We start from the raw sequence: 24,748 nt of genomic DNA on the forward strand, positions 1-24,748 counted from the left end.
TGGCTGCTATACTCGGGATCTGGCACTACCTCTATCCCCTAGCACTGGTCCTTTCTGTAGCTGTGCCTGGAGGGGCACATTTAAGGAAGGTGGCTTTGCTGGGTCGTCACCCCAGCTGCAGAGCGGCGTCCACGCTCCCGGAAAACGGGGACATGGGAGTCCCCAAGTGGCCGCCCCGTTGGGGGGGGTGGAGAGAGCTGCCCTCGTGCCCCCACCCAGCTAGGGCGAGGGGCGGCCGTGGGCGACGGCGGCGTCCCCTGGCGCTGGCCCGGCGCGCTTCCTTGTCGCCGCGGCGGCCTCCCTCCGCCTCCCTGGCGGCCGCCGCGCCGCGCCGGTGTTCAGTTTCAGCGCGGGGATGAGCGCAGGCTGCGCCCGGCTCCCCGAGGAAGGAAGGCAGCGAGCGAGGGCCCCAGCGTCCTCGGCCGGGGCCTGGCAGCGCCGTGGAGGGGGCTCGGCTCGGGTCGCCGCTGGGGCCGGGCGCGCGTCGAGCCTCCGCCGCGGAAAGGGACGCCCGGGAGTCGCGCCGCCGCCGAGGGTAACCGCGGGCCGGGCTGCCCCGGCGCCCCGCTCCTTTGTGGCGCGCGGGGCGGGGTGTGGGTGGCCTCTCGCTCGCGGGCTGCACAGCCGGCCGGCGTCGCGGAGCAGCCCTTTGTGTCTCCCGGGGCTGGGTGTGAGTGCGCAGTGTGCGCGCGCTTGGCACCTCCAGCCCGCCACCGTGCCAGCTCCCCGGCCCCTCCTCCCCCCGCCAGCCCTTCGCCCGAGGGGCCGCCGCCTGGGCCGTGGGGGGAGTTTCGCTAAGTTGGAGAGGACAGGGTGGGGCGGGGCTGCCCCCTCCGCAGCCCCCAGGCAGCCCCTAAAGTTGGTGCTGCAGGTGCAGCGACCCCTCCTACCACGCTCCTCCCAGCCAGCCCGGGCCTTGCGGGGCGGGAACCCTCCAAGGGCTTAGCCCTGGGGCTCCCAATTTTCAGCCGGCAACTTGGAGGGTGCCCCCCTACACAGAAGCCACCTGGGCCGAGGGGTGGTCCGGAGTGTGGCTTTCTGGGCAGGGGCAGCCGAGACCGGGGACCGGGGCCGGGGTGGAAGCCAGGCTAGCCAGGCTAGCCGGCTGGCCGCGGGGGAGAGCTTAGCGGAGGTGGCACCGAGCCGGGGTGCCCATGTGACTGCGGTGTGCTTGGGAAGAGGAAGCTGTAGAGGTCAGTGCAAAGGCGTCACGCCAGAGCGAGCGAGCGGGAGCCAGCAGGGAGACCCGGAGTCAGCGCAGGGCGGGAGCCAGGGGTGGCCTGCCCGCGGGCCGGCCCCTACAGCCAGGACAAAGCCGCCCTGTCACAACCGGCCTGGCTGCCCTAATGCTTGAGATCCCCCGGTGGGAGGGGCGGCGGGGCCTGGCAGCCAGGAAATGAGGGACACCCGGAGGAGGGGCCTCTCCAGGAGAGGCAGGTCTGGAGGTGGCGCCCCCAGCTCCTGAGAGCCCTCAGTGGGTGCTAGAGGGGGACCTAGAGGGCAGACCAGACACAGGCTTAACTTGGAGAACTTTCCCTGCACACAGCAGCCAGTTTGCAGAGCTTCTTGTTTTCCACACATGCTGGGGAGGTTGGCGCTGGAGGGCTGGAGGGTGGGCAGGCTGGGGGCGACCAGTTTGGCCAGGCAGCCCTGGGGCCTGGAGCCCAAGAGACGAGCTCCTGTCCTCTCTGCTGTGGGTGCCGGGTCACCCCCACACACTTAAATTGTTTTCCGTAGACTGTGTTCATCCGAGGCCTGGAGCTGGTGGAAAGCAAGATTAGATTAAAAAAAAAAAAAAAATCAAGACTAAGAGATGGTTTTGGGAAAATGAGGACTAATATTTTGAAGTGGTGCTTAGAGAGAAGAGGCCAGTGTGGTCCATGGGGGTGGGGTGGGTTAGGGCTTCAGGACCCCGACCCCCTTCCTTGGAGAGAAGAGGGTCACCCCGGCCTTCTGGCTGGGGACCGGGCTAGGTCCATGCGTGCCTCAGGCATGGAGGACGTGGAGCCCAGAGTCGGGACGTTAAGCGCCCCAGTGGCAGCTCCGCAGCCCGCGCCTGTCTTCGTGACAGCCTGCGTCCTGTGCTGTCAACTACACCCCTCCGATGGGGTTGCTAGGCAGCGGGGCTCTGATGTGCGGGAAGGCCTTCTGATTTGTCAGCCTCCTGCAGACACATGGTTAAGGCTCCTTCCAGCCTATCGGGAGGAGGGACGCGGGGCACGCTGCCTGCATACTGCTGAGCCCCGGGTCCACCTGAAAGCGAGGTGCAAAGGCAGCCAGAGGGAGGGGGCACCCAGAGCCTTCTGACCAGCTCAGCCCCAGGCCCCTCATTAGCTCTGCCCCGCTTGCAGCTGGCTCCTTCCTGCCCATCCCCGCCCCATTCCTTCCCTCTTCCCCAAACCATGGAAAAGCAAAGTGCAGCGGGGAAAAGAGGTCAGTGGGGTAAGCATGTGTGTGCGGGCTCCCGAAGTGCCAGGTTCGTGGGCGTGAGTGGTGGGGAGGCTGCCCCTCCATGCCCTTCAGGGCTCCTGTGGGAAGGGGTGAGTGCTAGCGAGGGGGCCCTGGCCCCATCATCTGCCAGGCCTGACTTGACAGCCCGCTTCATGCCCTCTCCTCCTTAAGCCCTGCCCACCCCTAGGAGGGCAGCGGTTGAGGGAGAAGGGAGGGTCTTGGCTTGTTCCTGCAGGAAGGGTGGGCTTCCCAGCTCTTGCTAGCACTCAGAAGGGGGCCGCTGGTAGCGAGTTCCGTCCCCTGAATGCACTCCCCCAGCCCGAGCCTCTAAGGCCCAGGCTCTGCCTCCCTTCTCTCTTTCCCTCCCTCTCCACGCAGCCAACACCCCCCATGTTCTCTTAATTTCTTTACTTTTTTTTAAACAGCTTTATTGAGATACAATTCACATACCATTCACTCATTTAAAAGTGTACAATTTGGTGGTTTTCAGTATGTTCACAGAATTGTGCAACCACGATCAACTTCAGAACATTTTTCTCACCCCAGAATAAAACCCTGTACCCATTAGCAGTTACTCCCCATTCCCCACCCGCAGCCCCTGGCCACCACTGATCTGCTTTCTGTCTCTATAGATTTGCCTATTCGGGACATTTCCTATACATGGAATCATATGCAGTGTAGGCTTTTGGGGCTGATACCCCTTTCCTTTCTAGCTGCATTGCCTACTTGGCAGTCAGTTGCAGTTTGTCTTGCCATGTAACTTTTCCTGTACATTGCTGCTTTAAGTGGCACATCCTTAGGGGCAGGGATCTTACGGATTCTCATGCGTTTCCCTCAATGCCCTCAATGCCGCTGGACCACTGGTTGAATGAATGAGGAAATGAATGGAGACTGGTAATTGGCAAGCCATGCAGGTGGTTTACAACTGAATTCCAGGGGGCCCAGCTGCTACCAAGGGGGCTGGCAGCTTGGAAGAGCTACTACAGGTATCTTAACAGGGAAGGAGCAGAAATGAAGCCTCTTACTTGGGTAGAAACCAGCCTCGAGAAAGGAATGAAGTGGCCTGGGGGTTGCCACTTCTTGCGGGAACCTGAAAACAAAACCGTAGCACCCCCAGCCTCTGGGGTAGGTGGCCAGCGTGGGAGATTTGTCACCTGATCCCAGGGGCTTCCCCCTGTGGGGAACTCCAATTAGATTTGGGTTTTAAAAAAAGAAAACAAGAAATCCCCCAGCGTCAGCATTTATAAAAGGGCACCAGGTCAGGCACGGCTCTGCCGTGTGCTCACCTCCTGTGATTGAGAGCTTGAATTATTATTTTCTGTCCCCCTGCTTCTGTGCTGCAGGTACTGTCTGATGAGCGTGAAAGGTTGTTTCACTGACTTCCACATCGACTTCGGAGGCACTTCCGTTTGGTACCATGTTTTCCGGGGTGGGAAGGTGAGTTCCAGTGGAGTCGCTTCAACTTTCTGTGTATCTGCAGCTGTTGGGGTGTGTGTGGGGCGCTCACTCACCTTTCCCCTTCCTTCAACCGCCTCCTGCAGCCAGCCTCTGCCCTCTGAGTACCTTCAGGGCCACTCCTTCCCCTGGAACCATCTGGAGGGAAAGTTAACTGTCAGCTCTCTTACATCACATCTAGTCACCCATTCACGCCCTCCAGCTGGCCCAGCCCAGTGTTCTAAGCACCTTAGGCCAGATTTGAACCCCGGTTTGGCTCCCAAGAACCCGCAGCATTGACGTTCCCTGGCTGTCATCTCAGCTCCATCCAGCCTTGGGACCTTTAAACTTGCAGGTCTAGGTGCCAGCACCACCTGCCTCCAGGACCATGTGACACTGGAACAGACATCACCCAGAGAGAGGAGGTGGGGTGCGCATTCAGGGTGCGCCTGCGTGTCTGCTCTTGCGTGTGTGTCCACGCGGGGACGTAGGTGTCCTTGCACGGATGCAGGCGCTTCTCGGGAACAGCGTGTGCCACCCTGCTCCTCGGGGTCTGCGCGCGCGTTTGTCATAAGAGATTCCGGGAGGAAGTCAACCCACTTGATTCCAGATGTTTTTCCTCCTTCTCCAAAGTGAGCACAAGCTGGGTTTATTTATTGGGCCATTTTATCGTACAACTTAGGAAATTCCCTTGCTCTCCTTCCCCCACCTCCCAGACAATCCTGTGGCTCGGGAGAAAGAATGTTCCACCCAGTCCAGAAAGTGTTCCCAGCCTGGTATTTCAGCTGGAATGCAGGTTCCCTGAAGGTGGGCACAGCCCTCCCTGCCTCCTCAGAGACCCTTGGCGCCTCGTCCTGCAGGGGGTCCCGGGGATGGATGAGCCCCGTCATCCCCCCAGGCAGGTGGGGCCGTGTCCTTGGGTTGTGTCAGGGCCTGGAAGACATCAAGGACTTTGGCCCGACCCTCGGCTGACTGCTGCCTCCTTGTCCTCTCAAGATCTTCTGGCTGATTCCTCCGACCCTGCACAATTTGGCGCTGTATGAGGAGTGGGTGCTGTCAGGCAAACAGAGTGACATCTTTCTGGGAGACCGCGTGGAACGATGCCAAAGAATTGAGTTGAAACAGGGCTACACATTTTTCATCCCTTCTGGTAGGTTCCAGTGGGGCTGGTACTGGGCTCCCGGTCTCCTGCGGCCTCAGCCAGGGTTTTGGGCCGAGGCAGTGTTTCTCGGGGCCTGCGGGTTTGAATGGCTGTTGGCAGCCCCTGGGGGGGCGGTGGGCAGGCCTCAAGCTGTGGTGGGTGGGGGGGGGGCAGCCCAGTTTCCCCTCACGTCTGACCCGCATGTCCCTGCCTGTCGGCTGGAAGCCTGGGGCCCGCCTGCAGGGGATGTTTGCTGCCTCCACAGGACTTCCTGTGAGATTTCTGTGTGAGGTGATAACAGTGGTCCTCCGGTGAGGGGGGCGGGTTACCCTGAGGCAGGCTCTGGGGAAGGGCAGTGCAGGGACTCCCCTCGAATTCAGGCTCTGTGACTTCACCTGCCTGTGCCTCAGTGTTCCCATCTGTGAAATGAGATTAAGACTCCCTACAGTGGCCGTGAGGACCCAGTGAGCTACCACCAACTTGCCTGTTGTTGTGTGGAGGTGCACCAAGGGCTTTGGCCTGGTTATAGGCTGAGTCACTAGTGGACGTGGCTTATGACCTAGGAGTCAGGAAATTTAGTCTTAGGCTGCATTAATGGAAGCATTTTACCCGGGATGAGGGAGGTGACAGTCGCTTTGTATAGAATGAGGGAGTCATGTAGAAGGTTTCGTTCCTCTTGGTCATCGTGCTTTGGAGGGTAAGTCGACCTGGAGGGAGAGGAATCTGGAAGGCACATCAGGAGAGATGACTTTGCAGGAGGAACTAGGTTATTTTACCCAGGAAGTAAAGGTGTGTGACAACTGCAGCCAGCCAGGGGAGGATTGTCTTCTGAAAGAGGTAGGGCAAAAGGTCTTGGAATAACTTGCTTTGTTAGATAGTGAGCTCCCCATCACTGGAGTTATACAAGTAGAAGCTAGATATGGGTGTGTCAAGGAGCTTGCAGAGAATCTACCACTGGGTGGAAGCTTGGACTAGAGGCCAAGAGTATCCTTTGAGGCCACTAAGATCCATTAGATGGAGAAGCTGGTTGCACTGAAGTTTCTGGGAGTTGGGCCGGAAGCTGGCCTTGGGTGTAGACACCAAGCACTAGTGTGTGGCATCAGCTGAAGGGGCTGATGCGGTTGTGGTGGCGGTTCCTGCTGTGGGGATGGGACCTGCACTCCTGGGCTCTTCTAGAAAGTTGGGCAGAAGGTGGAGACTTCTCTCTTAGGGAAATTTGGGATTTGGAGGTGGCAGGGTTTAGTGGGGGTGACTTTGTTACCGTGGCCCCAGGTCCGTCCTCAGACCTGCTTGACTCAGGGAAGGGGAGGAGCCCGGCTTTGGACAGAAGGGGTTGCACGTGGTGGTCAGTATTTGGGGGGACACCCTGCAGGTGTGGAATGGAGGCTGGGGAAGGAGGGAGGTGGTGTCCTTCTCAAAGTGTGCACAAGCCACTCTGCAGGTACTGGTGGATGGGCCCTGGCGGAGTCCGTGGGACGCTGCAGTGCTCTTGGCCTTGCCGCTGACTTTGTGACCTTGGTCTCTGCTCTCTGCACCTCAGCTGTCCCATCTCTGCTAGGGGGTGGGGTGGACCTGAACTTCCAGACCCTCGGGATCTGTCCCAACCCCTTCCCCTGAGTGTCCGGCCTCCTCAGCCCTGGGGGGACAGGCCTGGAGTCCCTTTCTCACGCAGACCTGGTGGGGGTTCATCACTTTGCCCCAATGTGGGGTGGGAAGGGTGCCGATTTTGGTGACTTAAGCCACTTAAGCAATTTGGGGACGGTCTCGAGAAACAGCATCTAAGGCCACAGCAGGCATGTGCCTGCTGAAGGCAGGAAGAGGAGATGTGGATTGGAACTGCAGCAAGCAGGACTCAAGTTAGACCCCAGCAAAGACTTTCGGCCCTAAGGGTCATGAGTGAGAGACACTCAGGTTTTTTTTTTTTTTTTTTTTTTTTTTTTTGTTGAGACAGAGTCTCACTTTGTTGCCCAGGCTAGAGTGAGTGCCGTGGCGTCAGCTTAGCTCACAGCAACCTCAGACTCCTCGGCTTAAGCGATCCTACTGCCTCAGCCTCCCGAGTAGCTGGGACTACAGGCATGCGCCACTATGCCCGGCTAATTTTTTCTATATAGATTTTTAGTTGTCCATATAATGTCTTTCTATTTTTAGTAGAGACGGGATCTCGCTCAGGCTGGTCTCGAACTCCTGACCTTGAGCAATCCACCCGCCTCGGCCTCCCAGAGTGCTAGGATTACAGGCGTGAGCCACCGCGCCCGGCCGACACTCAGGTTTTTTCCTGGATTTCTGGAAAGTAGAAAAGGGATAGTTGAGGTTTGTCACCTCCTGAGCGGGGGGATGAGGGGACAAAATAGTTCAGAGGTTCCCAGACATTGATTTCGTGGATCAATGCAATTAAAAAAGTTGGGAACTGTTACAGAGTTACTGAGTTGTAATTTTGCTAAAGATGAACGTTCATTAAAAGAAAAAAGCCAACAAACATCTATTATAAAAGAAAGACTATTCCTACACTAAAAAAGTTGCAAGTACAAAATTTCAGAATAAAGGACAGTACTTTAAATTTAATAATTTTGAGTTTACGAAAATCTGCACCATCTTTATTTTTCCCAAATTCTGCCAGCTGCTGAAAACGAACAGACTAAGTCTTGGATTCCACAGACCTAGATTTTTATTTTGGGTCCTCCCAGGGCCTGGGGATTCTCTCTAGCATCCCTGCCCTCTCTGCCCTGTACAGACAGACAGACAGCTGAGATTGTGGTGGTTGGTTTGTGGCTTTCGGGGAGAGAGCCTTAGGGAATCCAGGAAGCTCTTGCAGCTCCCTGGATGGGCGTTTTTCTGTGTTGAAGTGGAGAATCTAATTCTAGCGTTTCCCACCTCTGCCCTGGGTTTTCATCCCCACGCTGTGACCTTAGGCATGTCTCCTCCTACGCTGTCACTTGAAGGGTCTTCAGCTCTCTGAAAGCTCACGTGATGCTGATGGGTTAGGAATATTTTATTTTATTTTATTTCAGTTCAGTTTTTTTAGAGAGAAGACTTTCACTCTGTCACCCAGGCTGGAGTGCAGTGATGTCATCATAGCACACTGCAGCCTTGAACTCCTGGGCTCAAGTAATCCTCCTGCCTCAGTCTCCCCATTAGCTGGGACTACAGGTGCGTGCCACCACGCCGGGCATTTTCAATGGCCAAATATTTTTGTGAGATGCAGTTTAACTTTTTCTTCTTGTGTGTATGGATGGAGGGATTGGGTACTGGCTGTGCTTTAGCAGTGGTGGTTCTTTAGGCTCATTCCTGGGTAATCCAGGAAGGCTGCCTGGAAGAGGAAGACTGTTGCACGTGGCCAAGGAGTAGAGTGACCCAGAGAAAGGGGCTTGTATTTGTCCTGTTGAGCTGGGCAGCCTGCGATGAGGCAGAGGAAGTGAGAAGACGTCATCAGGGTGAGGAGCACTGAGGCCAGAGTCAGGGGTGTCTGGGGGTCGCCAGGCCTTATGTTTAGCAGTGAGGAAGGTTGGCGATGAAGTCATCTCCAAGGAATAGGAAGGCAGAGACCTTAAGTACCTGCATGAACCAGGTGATGTGTTTTCCCTCCATCCGCACCTGATCTGGGCCGGCATCCTGACCACGTGTGTGGGCTCAGCCTCCCCCTCTGGCTGCGTCAGCCCAGGTGAGCTGCAGTTAACAGTCCTGAGCAATGAACACTGCCCACACACTATTTATCTTCTCTATAAGCATGTGAGGAAAAATTTAACATCCCTTTAATTTTTTTTTTTTTTAAATAAAGGAGGTACCTGAGGCCCAAGGTTCTATAGTTAATAAGCAACAGGGTTGGAGTTGGAACCCAGGGTGCCTCGTTTCAGAGCCCACATTCCCAGGTACACCCATGTGCTGCTCCGTCAGCTTGGGAGTTAGGAGACTTGGGGTCTGGTCCTCCTTCTTGGCTGGTGACTTTGGGAGCACTGTTTGCTCATTTAACAAACTTTCTTGAGGGCCTGCTTGGTGCTAGGCGGTGTGGGAGGGGCTGGGCGGGGGCGTTAGAGTCCCTCCCTCCTGCGTATGTGTCCAGCCAGGCGGCAGCAAGGGTGGTGGAGCCCAGGGTGGGGACCTTATTTTCCACATCCAAGGGTGGGAGTCCCTGGGGGGGACCCTGGAGATCTGTGACTTGGGCTGCGTTGTAGCAAGAACCACCCAAGACCCACACTTCATGGTAGCCCCGGGTATTTCTCAGACTGCAGCAAGTCTCAGAAACAGTAGCTCCTTAGGGGTGTAACGTGATTGGGCCTCAGATGTTGCATCCATAAAATGGGGCTGGAGCCGGGAGGGGGCAGCAGTGAAGCAGGCTGGAGGTGCTGCGGGAGGTGGTGAGGCCGTGGGAAACCAGGTGGGGCCAGGCGGGAGGGGGGCCTGGCGTGCCGGCCCTCCCGTTTGGGAAGGAAGCAATTCAGATGGTCACATGAAATGTCCCCGTTTTTCTAACTCTGGGGGGAACGAGGTAACTGGCCCCTGCAGCCAGCTGTGAGGTTGAGAGGAGAGGCCGTCTCGGCAGCCACGGTGCCTGGTCTCGGTCCCATTCCAGCACAGGGAGGTCACTGAAGCTCCTGAAGGAAGCCACGGCCCAGCTGGGTCGTGGGTGTCTGTGAGGTGCCCCCGAGTTCTGTGACCTTTGGGTTTATTCTTGTAGCAGCCGCAAAGGTGGAGGCAGACGTGGGGATACCCTGTCAGTAGGTTTTGTGGGTCGCTGGCTTTCCCTCCATGACTGGATCTGTCCCTTGTCGCTTGGCCCGAATAGGCTGTTTATTGCCTTCATATTGTCAGTGACTCTGGCCTGGAAGCAGGAGGCAGATACCGGCCTCCCCAACCCAGTCTCCAGCCTGGGACACCTGCTCTCAAGCTCCCTGGGCTGTCTCGAGCGAGACGCCATCGGGTTACGGACAGGGCTGGGAACACTGTCATTGCCACTCCTGGTTCTTCCTGAGGGTCGCATGTCAGTGGTGAAGCAGATGTGAGCAGGGCTGGGGGAGGGGCCGGGCAGTGACTCTAATCCAGGGTGGGAGGGGGGCTGCCTGACCCACCTGTGTGGCCCTGGCTTGGGAAGCTTCTAGATCCCTCCAATGTCTGGGCATACAGATTCCCTGCCTTCCCACTTGCAGTAGCAACTCTCTTCTGTTTTTCTTTTTTGTTTTGTTTTTTTTTTGAGACAGAGTCTCACTCTGTTGCCCAGGCTGTGGCGTCAGCCTAGCTCACAGCAACCTCAAACTCCTGGGCTTAAGCGATCCTACTGCCTCAGCCTCCCGAGTAGCTGGGACTACAGGCATGCGCCACCATGCCCGGCTAATTTTTTCTCTATATAGTTTTAGTTGGCCAGATAATTTCTTTCTATTTTTAGTAGAGACGGGGGGGGGGGCAGGTCTCGCTCTTGCTCAGGCTGGTCTCGAACTCCTGACCTCGAGCGATCCACCCGCCTCGGCCTCCCAGAGTGCTAGGATTACAGGCGTGAGCCACCGCGCCCGGCCTCCCTTCTGTTTTTTTCTCTTTGCTCCCACATCAGGGTAACAGATGTAAGTCAGGTGTGTCTGCCTTTCCACCTGCCGGGAGAGCAGGAAGCGTTCAGGGCTGGTAGATACGGATTTACGTGGGCACCGTCCTTTCCCAGAGCCCTCACGGGGGGTTGAGACTACCGCACGTATCAGTGGCAGTTGCGTATATCAATGGAGCACTTGCTCACCACGTTCCCCAGCACGGAGGGAGTGGTCTCCCTCAGTTCATCCTGTCCCCAGGAGAGGGGACAGTCTTAAAGCCAGGCCCTTGAACCTGGTGGTCCCAGGTCCCAGTCTTCTGTGCAGAGAGTGAATCATAAGGAAGGGGGCCTGGGGGCGCGACGGTCGCTGGCGACCATGGCACACCTTGCCAACAGAGCAGCCGCCTCTGAGACACAGCAGAGGCCCAGGGAGCTAAGCACAGAGCGAGGTTGCATAAAGCAAAGGCTTCGTTCCTGAGCTGGGCGGCGTTGGGCTCTTGGTGACGAGCTTTCCCTTGCTCTCCCCTGCGGACGGCCAGCTCTGTTCTATGCACTGTCCCCGGCAGGGAGGGCCAGCGGCTGAGTGTCCGGCACAGGCGCCAGCAGTGGCTTCGCAGCCTCTGCGCCGCCATCCCAGGCGGCCGCTTTGCTCCCAGCGGCGGCGGCTGCCCATGACTCAGGGCTGGCGTGTTTCAGCTCACTGGGGGCGAGGGCCTGGAACCGCTCAGGCTCGAGGGGGTGTCAGGCTCTGCAATTTAACTCAGAGTGAAAGAATTAAGCACACGGGCTGGAGGAGAGAGGACAGTGGCTCGTCGAGGCTCAGGGTCTTAGGGTGCCGCCACCTTCCCTGCGTCACCCCACCCCCCAACTCGGCTTTCGCTGTGAGTCTCTGCCTCTGTCTGTCCTTGTCTTTGCCTCCTTCCTTCTCCCTGCATTTCTCTTTTTGCTGCCCCTACCTGTTTCCATGCCTGTCCCCTGGGACTCACAGGCCTGTGCTGAGCCTTTGATGCAGAGTAGTGGCTAAAAACGGAGCTGCTGTCCCCTGCCAGCTGTGACTTCATTGAGCAAGTGGCTTTCCTCCATGTACCCTCGGTTTCAGTGCCCGAGAATTGGGGTTGACTGTAATACTGCCTGTCGCCCAGCTCTGCGCTTTGCGGCCCGGCAGGCGGGTGCCACGTGTGGGTCTCTTGAACACTTGCAGCGTGGCCAGAGTGGACTGAGATGTGGCCGTGACATGTTGAACAATTTCCCCAGCCTTCGTGGAGGCTGACTTCCTGGGTTCAAAATCCTGATGAGTGACTTCGTTTTCCTGTGCCTCAGTTTCCTCATCTGTAAATTGGGGTTGAATGTAGTATGTACATTTTAGGGCTTTTGTAGAGAATTAATGAGTTAAGGCCTGGACAGCCCAGAGACCCCTGTGCCTGGCACAAGGCGGGCACCTCATTATCCTTGTCGTGACGACTGTGCCTGGCTCTGGGCTGGGAGCCTGGGCAGATGAACTGCGGTCCCAGCTGCGGAGAAGCTGCCCTGTGCAGGAGAGAGTCCCAGCGGCTCGTGGCCTGTGGGGCAGAGAGGAGGCAGAGGTGACGTGGGGGTACAAGTGTCGACTGGCCCAGGAGACCACTTGGAAATGGGCCTGGGAGGAGTTTCAAGACAGAAAGTGGACTCGGGTAGAGGAGAATGTCTGGGTCCCCCAGTTCTGGCAAGATGTCACTTCTTCATTGTGGCTCCGAACCATCCTTTGTGACCCCACCTGAGAGTGGCGTGTGCTGGGATGACAGGAAAAGGCTCAGGGCAGGTGTGCAGGCTGGGAGGTGGGGCTCCAGGCCCCTGGCCAGCATGCAGGTGGGGAAAAGGGACTGCCTCTCTGGTGGCAGCTGCAGCCCAGTCCCAGGAGGAAGCTTTCTGTTGTCAAGGTCCTAGAGGTGGGGGCTGGTCTACAGCTTCCCACCCCCCCGACTCAAGTTAGCCAGCGGCCACTTGGGGCTGCCAGACTGAGTCCTCTCGGCTGGGCGGGAGCCTTGGCTGTCCCTGAGCACCGTCGCTCCTGGCCCGGGGTCCTCTCCTGGCCCCCTGCGTCCTCCTGCGTGCTGGCTCCCTTCCCTACAGCTTCATAAGAGAGAGACCCCAGGGGGCCAGCGGCTCATCCTGTCTTTGCCCTCCCCGCCAGGTTGGATCCATGCGGTCTACACCCCTGTAGACTCTCTGGTGTTCGGTGGAAACATCCTGCACAGCTTCAACGTGCCCATGCAGCTGCGCATCTATGAGATCGAGGACAGAACGCGGGTAAGGGGCTTCCCTCTCTCCTCGCGCACGTGCCTGGCCCCTGGGCTCTGCCTGGCGCTCAGGTGTGTGGAGTAGGTCACTCTGAATCCCTCTGCAGGTCCCTGCTCCCTCCCGCTCCCTGCCTCTAGCCCATGGGGATGCCCGCAGGAGCCCCACCCAGGGGCCCCGGAGTTTCTGTTCACTCCTGGCCGGTGGCAGCCAAAACCCCGTTGTGGAAGAGGAAGTATCTCTTGAGAAAGCCCCGAGGGAGCTCAGGGACCCTGCCTCCTCCTCCTCCTCCTCCTCCTCACGTGAAGACAGGGGTGCGAGGGGCGGGGCGATCTTGGTGCTGTCGTGTGGGGGTTGGGTGTGCACCTTGGAAAGAGGGTCTGGCCTGGTCTGAGGTCAGGTCTCGGCCATGTAGTCTTCCGGGGACCCCGGATCTGACCCCCGGATCTGACTGGGGAGAGCCCCTGAGGAAGCCAGTGTCTGTGAGCCCCCGGTCCCATCTCTGCGCAGGTCTCAGGGTCTGCCGGGGGATCCCCGATTCCCTGGGGCTGAGACTTTCCTCGGCCCTCGGCAATGACATTAATGGTTTCTCAGACACCGAGTGCCCCCCGCCCCATGTCCAAGGATGAAGGGCTGAGGCTCAGGCGCCTGTCGTGTTCCCTCCTCTCGGCGAGTTTCCCCTGAACAGCAGCGGCGGCTTGGAGCCTGGCCCTCCGTTCCCATGTGGGGACTTGACCAGGTGTCCCCAGGCCTGAAACGGGGTCAGACACTGGAGGCTTGGGACAAAAAGGGGCCCATTTCTTCTTCTTCCTCTTTTTTTTTTTACATAGCTATTCAAATATTTGCTTTCTTTTTTTAAAACTAAGATATAATTCGGGGGGGGGGAGAAAAAAAGATATAATTCACATACCATAAAATGCAGCATTTAAAGTGCAGAATTCAATGGTTCTTAGAATATATGCAAGGTCATGCAACCATCACCACTAATTCCAGAACATTTTCATCACCCCAGAAAGAAACCCCGTACCCATGAGCAGTCATTCCCTGTTTCCCTGTCCCCTCCTCCCCTGGAAACCCCCAATCTACTTTCTGTCTACGGATTTGCCTATTCTAGACATACACTCTAAAGTGCAGTCATATGACATGTGGCCTTTTGTGACTGTCACTTAGCATGTTTTCGAGATCCATCCATGTTGTAGCGCTTGTCAGTACCGTCTTCCTTTTTATGGCTGAGTAATATTCCATCGTATGGATAGACCACACCATTTCTTCTTGGGCTTTGCCTCAGAGACGGCATTTTGCCCCAGCGAGGTGCTGCTGTGCCTGGACCCCAAGGAAACGTCTCACACAGGCAGCTGCTCTGCCCAGAGCCCCCGTCTTTCCTGGTCTTGTTTTCAGGCCTTGGTTTTCATGGGATCGTATACATGAGTGAAAAAGTCTTAGCCACTGTGTGTGTCTCTGAACCTCTTCACAGTCCTGGTGTTGAGGGGCCTCGTTTGGGGGTTTCCTGGAGACCCTTTGGAGTGCTAGTCAGTGGCCTGGTGCCACAGGGACGTGTGCACATCTGCAGATTGGCACGTTTGCTGCCTGGGATGCCCGGATCTGCAGACACCTGAGTCTGGGCTGGGGCCCTTGTTTTGTGGACTTTCTTCCTTTACTTCTCTGTTGCCTACTGTCCCTGTCCCGTCTGGGGCAGGCCAGCCCGGGGCCTGGTCTGAGGGATGCTGTCCCGTGACGTTCAGGAGAAAGGCACCACTTGGGCACAAGTGGTCATCTCACAGTCTGGGTCGAGTGCTGTCCGGGGCTCCGGCCAACTGTTCCTTGGCTGGCCCTAAAGAACGGGCCAGTTTGTGCGTGAGCAGGCGAGCAGGTGTGGGATGGAAAAGGAGCAATCTAGGGGGAGAAGCCGGGCCCGGGACTTCGCAGGCAATTCCTGAAAGCCAGACTCAGGCTGGCATTTCTAAAGGCTTTGGCAACTTGCTGGGCAGCCGTCCCCTCCCCCTGGGAATCCGATTGTACGACTCAGTGGATTTGGGTCCTCTTGTTCCCTTAGGAGCCCAGCTCCCCTCCCCCACCGGCTCCAAGAGGCAGGAAGCAGGGTAACGAGCGGAGCGGACCCCTGAGTGACCCACTGAGCTTATGTGGGATATCGCATCCACGTGGGGAAGGGCAGGGTCCCCTCCCCCAGACCCCGCTGTCCCTGTCCTCTGAGCCGGGCACCCCATATGGTTTCACTGAAGCAGGCTGGCGGCTGGGGGCTGGCGGGCTGGAACCAGCGGCAGTCTGTTTAATCTGCTTTGATTTCTGGTCTTTGGAGAGGGGCTTGGCTACAAGGCCCAATTGTTTATGTCTTGGGAGCCAAGGCAGACAAAAGGCGCTGGGGAGAGAGCACTAGAAGCCAGATGAAATGCCAGCGCTCCTTGTCAGCTCGCTACAGCTTAATTCCTCACATCCCCCAGAGCTTGCCTAAGAAGGTTATGGCCATTTAAAAATATTTAATAGTTTTTAAAGAGTCCTATAACATGGCTTTGCTTAGAAACCGAATGCAGGGGGTGGGACAGAGGAAATTGTCAGTCTCCAAGCTCTATGGTGTGGGTTTGTCTTGAAGAAGGAATTGGCCTTTGTGGCCCATGGTGGGGGCCCCCCATCCAGAGTAGGGAACCCCAGGGTCCTCCTGGGTTTAGGAAGCTATGTCTTACTATCACCATCTTCATTTTTCTGGGCTGGATGATAGGTGACCTCATCATGCAGTGTCACTGCCCATAGCCTGAACACATGCAGGAGTTGGAGACTGGTGGATTTCCATTTCCCCCCGTTGCAGATGAAATCTCCCTTCCCCCCCATTCTGAAAATACGAAGAGTGATACGAGAACTACACCCAAGTGGATATGTTGCCTGTTTGCTATTTTAAGATAATGTCTCAACAATCACTACATAGTTTTAACTTCGGTTAGGTTGATAAGTGGTAGGGATGGTCCAAATGATCACGCATTAAACTGCCGTCTCTCATATTTGTCTTTTTTTCCCCCCTAATGGCTCTAGTGAAAGCAGCCTTCCCAGGAAAGGTAATGCCAGCACACCCCATTCCTTCCTGGCCAGTGAATCTATTTGGAAATTGCAAATAATTTACCCTACCTCTCCCCTTCCCTCTACCATTGGATTTTTTTTTTTCCCATTGACTTTTTTTTTTTTTTTCCAGGAGAAAAACAAATTTTAGGACACTTCCACCCACCCTCATATTTTACTTTTTCCAAGTCCTTGAGACCTAGATGCCCTGAGAAACCTACTCTTCTCATCTCCTGTAGTCACTCAGCTCTGAGATGACTTGGGCCTCCAAGGCAGGGCTCAGGCCAGGTGCCACACAACCAACGGGCCTTTGGAACTCAAAGTGAACCCTTGAGATCCTGACAGACTGATGTCCCTCCAGGCTGGGAGCATTGCATGCTTTCTGACTGCCTTGCCCTTTGTTTTGGATTGACATTGGTTAACAACTCGATTTGGTGAGGCTCCGGATTTGTCAACAAATAATGTTGAGCAATCGTGTGTTTAATGTCCCCAGGCATGTGGCTGAAACCTTTTGAAGGCGAAGGGTGGAAGGCGACAACCTGTTTGTAAGTCAATTCTTTGCAAATTTTGTTTCCTGCAGTCCTCTCTTGGAAAAAAAAAATTAAAAAAAAATTTAAAAATTTTGAATTCCTTCATCAGCATTTGTTTTCACCCAGCTGGTTTCCCTTGGGTTCAGCAACAAAGAAGGGAAACTTACTTTCCCCTCCTGAAATACAGCCCCCTCATTTTTTTTTTTTCTAATCTAGAAAGAGTAACCTATGGTCATTGTGTCTATCAATGGCAGGGTGGCTTGGATGGTGTCCGAAAATTTCAAAAGTTGCAAACCAACTTCAGAGTTTTACCAATCAAGACCAATGTCAGGAGATGAGAGTGAGCATCTGTCTGTCCTCAGCCTGCAATTTGTTTCAAAATCATTTGGCCCTTGTTAGGGGTGGGGCTGCGATCCCCCCAAAACCCTTCTTCACAGGAAATCAAGGTCTACTTCATGCTGGAGTCCCTCTTTTTTAAATTCCAGAGGGCATTGATCCATTAACTGTGAAAAAAGGTCAATACTATCGCAGCAATAAAACTGGGGTTCTCAGGAAAGTAGCTGGAGCCAAGGAAACCGCTAGATTATGATCCCAACTCCATGCATCCCCCCAAGGAGCTCGAAAGCATGTGACGGCCATGATCTCATTGCAGAGCACACCACCTGCCAGCGGCAGGGAGATCAAATGGACCCAGTGTGCAGATGGGAGGAATGAGGCCCTCACCTTGGGAAAAGGCCCTCGAAGCTGAAAACTGAGTTAGCAGGAGTGGGCAGGAGCTGAGTGAGACCTAGGTCTCTCAGAGACGGCCAAGTTGGGGCCTTTTCCAGGTGGGCATTTCGAGAAAGGCAGGAAAATAGTATTTTAGGGCCAGTGGAGAACCTAGATCTGCTTGTGTTTGTCTTTGTTTCAGATACAGAATGTCATTTGTTTATTGTCAGCAGAGAGACCAGGGCAGCTGGGGTGGGAGAGTGTGCTTGCTTAACTTCCAACTCCCTGAGCTCCTGGAGGATCAGGGAAGGGAGGAAGGGTCTCTGGCCCTCGCAGAGACACCCTGGGTGAGAGGGCAAGAAAGCAAGCCAGCTGTGAGTGTGGACGTGGAAGACCCATTGTGTAGCCTCTGGAGGAGAGGGGCCCCGCGGTGGCAGTAAGGGAGCACCCTCCTGCCGTCCTTGTTCCTCCCTTGACTGCACAGGATGCAGTTTCCGGAAGGCTCATCCTGCCAGGTCCATCAGTGATGTTGCTTCCTTCCCATCTTTCGCTGTCATCCCATCTCTAGACCCCGAACTGCCACCCTTCGGAATCCCTCTGGGGCCCAGACCTCTTTAGGGTTCTGATACACAGAGCTGTCTCCACCTTTTCTTCCTCCCGTGTAAGAAACCTCCCTCGGGGGATCTCCATGTGGCCTTCTGCTCCAGACCCGATTGTGCCTCCCCCAGTGTCAGGACGGTCTCAGATCATACCTGAGACTTGTGTCCGAGGAAGCCCTTTGTGGCAGTACAGGCTGGGCAGTGCCAGGTGGTGTGGGGTTGGAGCAGGAGGTGGAGCCTCTGAGGCCCCGCCCCTGGGAGAAAGACCACGCCCCCACACCCTCATTGGTTGACCTGGCCCAGCCTCCTTCCCAGTGTGCAGGAGGATGCTCCTTAGCCTGTCTGCAAATGGGTAAGGTTTGGGGGTAGATTTCTGTTTTTCAAGGGGGTGGGAGGGACAGAAGAGTCTGTGCGAGAATTTTCAAGAACGATGAGCCTTGTCTCTTATGGGTAGAATCAGGCAGTGGCTCCCATCTGCAGGTACCCACACCATCTGCTAGCAGGTCAAGGGAGAACTGTTTCTCTGCGTCTCACAGAAGCACCAAGTGGCCCCCATTCAACGTCCAGGCATGCAGCTCAGGGACCTTTGAGATTACGCTCTCACATGGGCCGCGTCCTCCGCCTCATTTGTGCATGCTGCTGGCATCTTCCCCTCCCAGCAACCCGCCCATTTTCCCTCCCACCATTTGTGCTCTTGCTAAGATGATGCCAATGACCCCCACCCCCGGGGAGCGTCCCCCTACTTCTCTCCCTCCTTTCCCCTTTGCCCTCCAGAGACTGACCTCCGCCTGCCTGGGTCTTTGCTTTCAGGTGCAGCCCAAATTCCGTTACCCTTTCTACTATGAGATGTGCTGGTATGTCTTGGAGAGATATGTGTACTGTGTGACCCAGCGCTCCTACCTCACTCAGGAGTACCAGAGAGAATCCATGCTTATTGGTGAGTGAGCCACAGGGAGCCCACAGCCTCAGCTGTGCAGCTGGGGCAGAAACTGTTTTCTAGCGGGCCCTGGAGAGACTCCCTGGGTTCAGGGGATTCTTTTGAGCCCAGAGTATTGGGCAGCATCCTAGAGGCCCCTTAGCGGGGAAGCCATTCTTGTCAGCTTCCCACTTTGAATATAGAGTCCAAGAAAATGAACTCATGTGCCCCAAAGAGCCATGTTTGTGGCCTCCAGCCTGTGACTGTGCAGGGGCAGGGAGGGGCTGGTCCGGGCATGGCTGCTGAAACAGGGTCACCCCCAGAGCAAAGAATCCTTGTGCTTTGATGCCACTGTGGTTGCCAGGTGATTGCACCCGCTACACGAAAGGTTGGGTTTTTGTCAGTGTAGGAGCAGGCCTGGGAGATGCAGCCAGTCCCCCAAAACCCAGGCTGCCTTTGAGCCCGCAGGAGGGGTGACCAGGGCCGGTGGTGCAGGCTTAGGGGAGCCAGGAGAGAGCATTTGTAGCTGCCGCTGCAGTGCCCTGCCCTACTGCCAGGACTTAAAGGGACACCGTCTCCTCAACATGGCTCTGTCCTTGAATCTCGCCTCACAAATGCCCGCCCTGAAGTTGCATCTGGCTGTGACAGCAAGCCCCGACCAGCAGTCTAGAGAAAGAACACGATTCTTCCTGGCTGGATCTCTGAGCCGTTGTCGCCGAGGGCTTTTCCTGGATGTAGAGTCCGCTTGCTTCATCACGGGATAGAAAGATGAGAGGAGTCTGTCTCCTGTAGGTCTGCACGATTTTTCCTGCAGGACTTTTAGATTCTTCTTTTTAACCCCCTGCAGGAGGCCTCCTCCCCCGCTTCCCTGAAGTCTCATTCTTAGTGACTTTTAGGGGTTTCAGGCTGGGCATATGAGGGGACACCAGTGTTTCTGCAGGGATCTTTGTCTTTGGGGTGTGTCGTGAGTCTCGTTCCCGTCAGATGATGCCACACTCAGGGGTTGGAAAGTACCGGAAGGCCACCACCTGCTCCTCTGGAGCTCCCAGCCTGGTGGGAGGGAAGGGAAATAATCCTGAAATAGCGTGAGAGCCGCTGTGACTGCAGTAGCTACATGCTCTCCTGGGGACCAGAGGTTGGGGAGAGTGAAAGGATTTCTGAGTGTCAGTTGTCCCCAGGCCGGGAAACCAAAGGCTGGTTTTCTCACTTGGATATTTAGGGTGGAAGAACATTTCCAATTCCATTCGCAGGCACAAGAGGAGATCGTGAGGCAGTGCTTGGGTAATCAGTGCTCACTTTTTTTCTTACATTTTCTTGCCACTGCTTTCCCGCCGGCTCTTCCAGCCCATCTGCCAAGGAGAAGGGGAGACGTGAGGGAGACACCCCCTTTATCGAGTGCTACTCGTGTGCCAGGAACTGTGCTTGGTGATGCCTGTTTACTCCTCATCGCAGCCTCCAGAGAACATTTGCTTTGCTTTATATTTTTATTTATTTATTTATTTATTTTTTTTTTTTTGAGACAGAGTCTCACTCTGTTGCCCGGGCTAGAGTGAGTGCCGTGGCGTCAGTCTAGCTCACAGCAACCTCAAACTCCTGGGCTTAAGCGATCCTACTGCCTCAGCCTCCCGAGTAGCTGGGACTACAGGCATGCGCCACCATGCCCGGCTAATTTTTTGTATATATATATTTTAGTTGTCCATATAATTTCTTTCTATTTTTAGTAGAGACGGGGTCTCGCTCTTGCTCAGGCTGATCTCGAACTCCTGACCTCGAGCGATCCACCCGCCTCGGCCTCCCAGAGTGCTAGGATTACAGGCGTGAGCCACCGCGCCCGGCCTTTATTTATTTTTGTATTAAAAAAAATTTTTTTTTTTGATTCAGGGTCTCAACTCTGTTACCCAGGCTGGAGTGCAGTGGTGTCATGATAGCTCACTGCAACCTCAAACTCCTGGACTTGAGTGATTCTCTTTCCTCAGCCTCCTGAGTAGCTGGGACTACAGGCATGCACCACCATGCCTGGCTAATTTTTTCTATATATATTTTTAGTTGTCCAGCTAATTTCTTTCTATTTTTAGTAGAGATGGGGTCTCGCTCTTGCTCAGGCTGGTCTCAAACTCCTGAGCTCAAGCAATCCTCCCACCTCAGCCTCCCAGAGTGCTAGGATTACAGGCGTGAGCCACCGTGCCCGGCCTCCTGCCTTACCTTTGTAAACAGCTCTACTGGGATGTAGTTTACATACCATACGGTTCACCCATGGAAAGTGTACAATGCAGTGGTTTTTAGAATATTCACAGGGTTGTGCAGCCACCACTGCAGTCAATTTTAGGACATTTCCATCACCTTGAAAAGAAACTCTTTAGCTTCTTTTGTCTTTTCTCTCCTATCAACTAATCTACTTCCTGTCTCTATAGATTCCCCCCCGTTCTAGATATTTCACATGAATGGAATTATATATGTTATTTTTGGCTCATTTTTAGACATTAAAAAATAAAGTACCAGGTATGTTCAGAGATTTAAGGCAACCTGTGTGGGTACACACAGCATAGCTGGGATTTGAACCTCTGTCTGACTGAGCTGTCTTTCTAGGGGCTGGGAGGCATAGACCAGTAGGATCGTCAGAGAAGCTTGATCTCTGGAGTCAAGGGGAGGCAGGCTGAGTGGAGGTTCCAGAGACTTCCAGCAGGGAGTTGGGCATTCATCTCAGTCTTTCTTGTGACCCCCGCGTCCCCTCAGATGCCCCAAGAAAGCCCAGCGTAGACGGCTTCTCGTCTGATTCCTGGCTGGAGATGGAGGAGGAGTCCTGTGAGCAGCAGCCCCAGGAGGAAGAGGAGGAGCAGGAGGAGGAGGAAGGGGAGGGTGCAGACAAGGCACCGAAGCCACCTGCCGATGGCCCCGTCTCGCCCACCAGCACCCCCTCTGAGGACCAGGAGGCCCCCGGGAAGAAGCCCAAAGCACCTGCCATGAGGTTCCTGAAAAGGACTTTGTCTAATGAGTCGGAGGAAAGCGTGAAGTCCACCACGATGCCCATAGACTACCCCAAGACACCCACTGGCTCTCCCGCCACAGAGGTTGCCGCCAAATGGACCCACCTCACTGAGTTTGAACTGAAGGGCCTGAAAGCTCTGGTGGAGAAACTTGAATCCCTCCCAGAGAACAAGAAGTGTGTCCCTGAGGGCATCGAGGACCCCCAAGCACTCCTGGAGGGCGTGAAGGTGGGCAGGGGTCGCGTCTGGGGCTGGGCAACTGAGGAGGGCTGGGCAGGTTCTGTTCAAGGTGACAGTGGCAGCATGGCTCAGGGTGGCTTGGTGCAAACTGTTCTGCTGTTCTGGGCATCTGTCCAGGTGCTGGGAGGAGACCTCTGGGGGTCTGTGTCCGCGCAGAGGCCACCATCAAGAGCTGCAGAGGAATGGCATGGTGGAAGCTGGCTTTGTGGTTAAGTTTTTCCCAGGACTTGTTGGAAACTGGAGCTCTGCCAGGCAGAATGTGTGATGTGTGTGGCAATAGTGGTGTTGTTGAGCTTGGGAACAGACTCCTCCATCTCTGTCGGGAAGACTTGCTGTTCTGGGCTGGTTTCCCTGCAGCGTGCATCTGTTTCACGTGAGCAGGTTGCACATCCCATGGTCCTCCACCTGGCCAGCTAATGCGGGCACCACGTGGCCAATAGGATTCAGCGGTGTCCTTCATCATCTGCATTTAAATGATGAGGAAGTAGGAAGCGCAGAGAAGTTAAGGGACATGCCTGAGCTCACAGATGAGGTAGATGGTGGAGGTGGGATCAGGACCCAGGGTGGCTCCAGAACTTGTGTGTACCACTGCATGGAACTGCCCCCTGTTTTAGCATTGGTAAGGCTTTTTAGTGTGAGGCCTCGGAGGCATTTGGGCTTCCTTCTCCAATGTCTGGTGCTTAAGTGACCCAGCTGCCTGCTTGGGATTGGGTACTGAATTTAAGTTTCTTCTTCAATGGCTGAAAACTACCCGGGACTTGGTAGTTCATGTGTTCTTTTAGGAAACATTGTGTCATCCTCTGGAATATAGAAATATTAAGATTCCACCACCTTAGGGGCGTACTGGGTTATAGTGGTGGAGACCTGGGGCCCACATCAGGTAGCCTAACAGGTGCCACCAGTAGAGGGAGCCAGTGTACAAAACAATTAACCTAGGTGTCCCTCACTTTATATATAGCAGGTATGTCCCCTCCAGGTGTGTGAAATTGAAATCTTATAACTTAGGGGAAATTGCCAGGTGAAAAAACTCTGTGATAAATAATCCTAGAAAGCAAATCTTTACTTGATAATGGGTCTTTTTCATTGATTCTTGACTTTTTTGGAGGTTGCTGGCCTCTTTTGAGAATTTTATGAAAATAATGGACTCCCCCATCCCCCCCAAATATGCTTATACACATAAAATTTTACATGCAGTGTTCCTGTTTAAAACCTAGTTTAAGACCCATAATCTTTTGCTATGGATTTTTGTATGTTACATTTCCTAAAGGAATCTTTATTTATTTATTTATTTATTTTTTGAGACAGAGTCTCGCTCTTTTGCCCTGGCTAGAGTGCCATGGCGCCAGCCTAGCTCACAGCAACCTCAAACTCCTGGGCTCAAGCAATTCTTCTGCTTCAGCCTCCCAAGTAGCTGGGATTACAGGCATGCACCACCATGCCCAGCTAATTTTTTCTATATATTTTTAGTTGTCCAGATAATTTCTTTCTATTTTTTAGTAGAGATGGGGTCTCGCTCTTGCTCAGGCTAGTCTCGAACTCCTGACCTCGAGCGATCCTCCCGCCTCAGCCTCTCAGAGTACTAGGATTACAGGCGTGAGCCACTGCGCCTGGCCTATTTAGAAATATTTATGCTCTTGAGCCTTGCCTAAAGAGGGTCTTTTCAGGCTGAAGAGTTTGTACATTGGGTGGACGGACTTTCTTAGAACCCCAGGAAAATTGGAACTTCTGCTAGTGTCTCTAAATGGTGTGTGGCCAAGTTCCTGTATGGGGGAGGTGGGTCCTGCCATCTCTTTCGGAGCAGGGGAGTTTCTGATTCTCCTGACAGGCCCTAGGCCCCTCATTATCCCTGGAGACCAGAAAAGATTTTGAACCCAGGACTGGGAGTGGGATGGTGGGATGGTGAGAGTGTTGTCATAGAGGGTGGGCAGCCTTTTCTTCCCGGCTGCACACTCAGGTCCCTTTGTTCTCTCTTAGCAGTTGGGGATTCTTTTGCATTGGCTGAGAAATAAAAACAGCTCAGGAATGTGGGTCTGAGACAGAATTCATAGCTGATGCCCACCTCCCTGGCTACTATTGAGGGGTTTATGTTTCTGGCCATTGTGGTTGGTTCCTTCCTGATGATCAACCAATTAAGATCTTTGGCTCATGTTCCAAAATGATGGCCTCTCTCCTCTCCCCTTCTCTGGGGCCTCAGAGACTGCTACTCAGGGCGGCTCAGCATAACCAGAGCCCCTGGGATTGAAGAAATCCCCAATCCAACTCAGTCCCCAGATGGCTAGGTTTTGGCGTCTATTAAGAATCTATTTTTTTTTTTTCATTTGTAATGTATTTTTTTTTATTGTGGTAAGATACACATGACAGGCTGGGCACGGTGGCTCATGCCTGTAATCCCAGCATTTTGGAAGGCCAGGAGTTCAAGACCAGCCTGGACAATGTAGTGAGACCCCATCTCTACAAAAAAAATTTTTAAAATTAGCCTGGCATGGTGGTGGGAGCCCAGAGGTTCCAGGCTACCATGAGTTATGATTGCGCTACTGCATTCCAGCTTGGGCAACAGAGTAAGATCTTGTTTCAAAAAAAAAAAAAAAACCAAAGATACACATAACATAAAATTTACCCTTTTAACAATTTTAAAGTATCCAGCTCAGTGACATAAAGTGTATTCACAGTGTTGTGCAACCACCTCCTCTAACTCATTCCAAAACCTTTTCAGGCCGGGCGCGGTGGCTCACGCCTGTAATCCTAGCACTCTGGGAGGCCGAGGTGGGCGGATTGTTTGAGCTCAGGAGTTGGAGACCAGCCTGAGCAAGAGCGAGACCCCATCTCTACTAAAAATAGAAAGAAATTATATAGACAGCTAAAAATATATATAGAAAAAATTAGCCGGGCATGGTGG

General features: G+C 54.6%; 1 protein-coding gene across 2 annotated transcripts in view; it reads left to right on the forward strand.

The window, feature by feature from the left end:
* The window catches only part of KDM2B (lysine demethylase 2B), a 117,233-nt gene that overhangs the window by 32,100 nt on the left and 60,385 nt on the right, over positions 1 to 24,748 (forward strand). For both annotated transcript variants that reach the window (XM_069497631.1, XM_069497629.1), the window contains exons 7-11: positions 3,795 to 3,888; positions 4,882 to 5,035; positions 12,706 to 12,821; positions 18,523 to 18,649; positions 21,362 to 21,840. In XM_069497631.1, the coding sequence (XP_069353732.1) occupies positions 3,795 to 3,888; positions 4,882 to 5,035; positions 12,706 to 12,821; positions 18,523 to 18,649; positions 21,362 to 21,840 (970 nt within the window). The remainder of the gene's footprint in view (positions 1 to 3,794; positions 3,889 to 4,881; positions 5,036 to 12,705; positions 12,822 to 18,522; positions 18,650 to 21,361; positions 21,841 to 24,748) is intronic.

Source organism: Eulemur rufifrons, chromosome 21 (genome assembly GCF_041146395.1).
Source record: "Eulemur rufifrons isolate Redbay chromosome 21, OSU_ERuf_1, whole genome shotgun sequence".
NCBI lineage: Eukaryota > Metazoa > Chordata > Mammalia > Primates > Lemuridae > Eulemur > Eulemur rufifrons.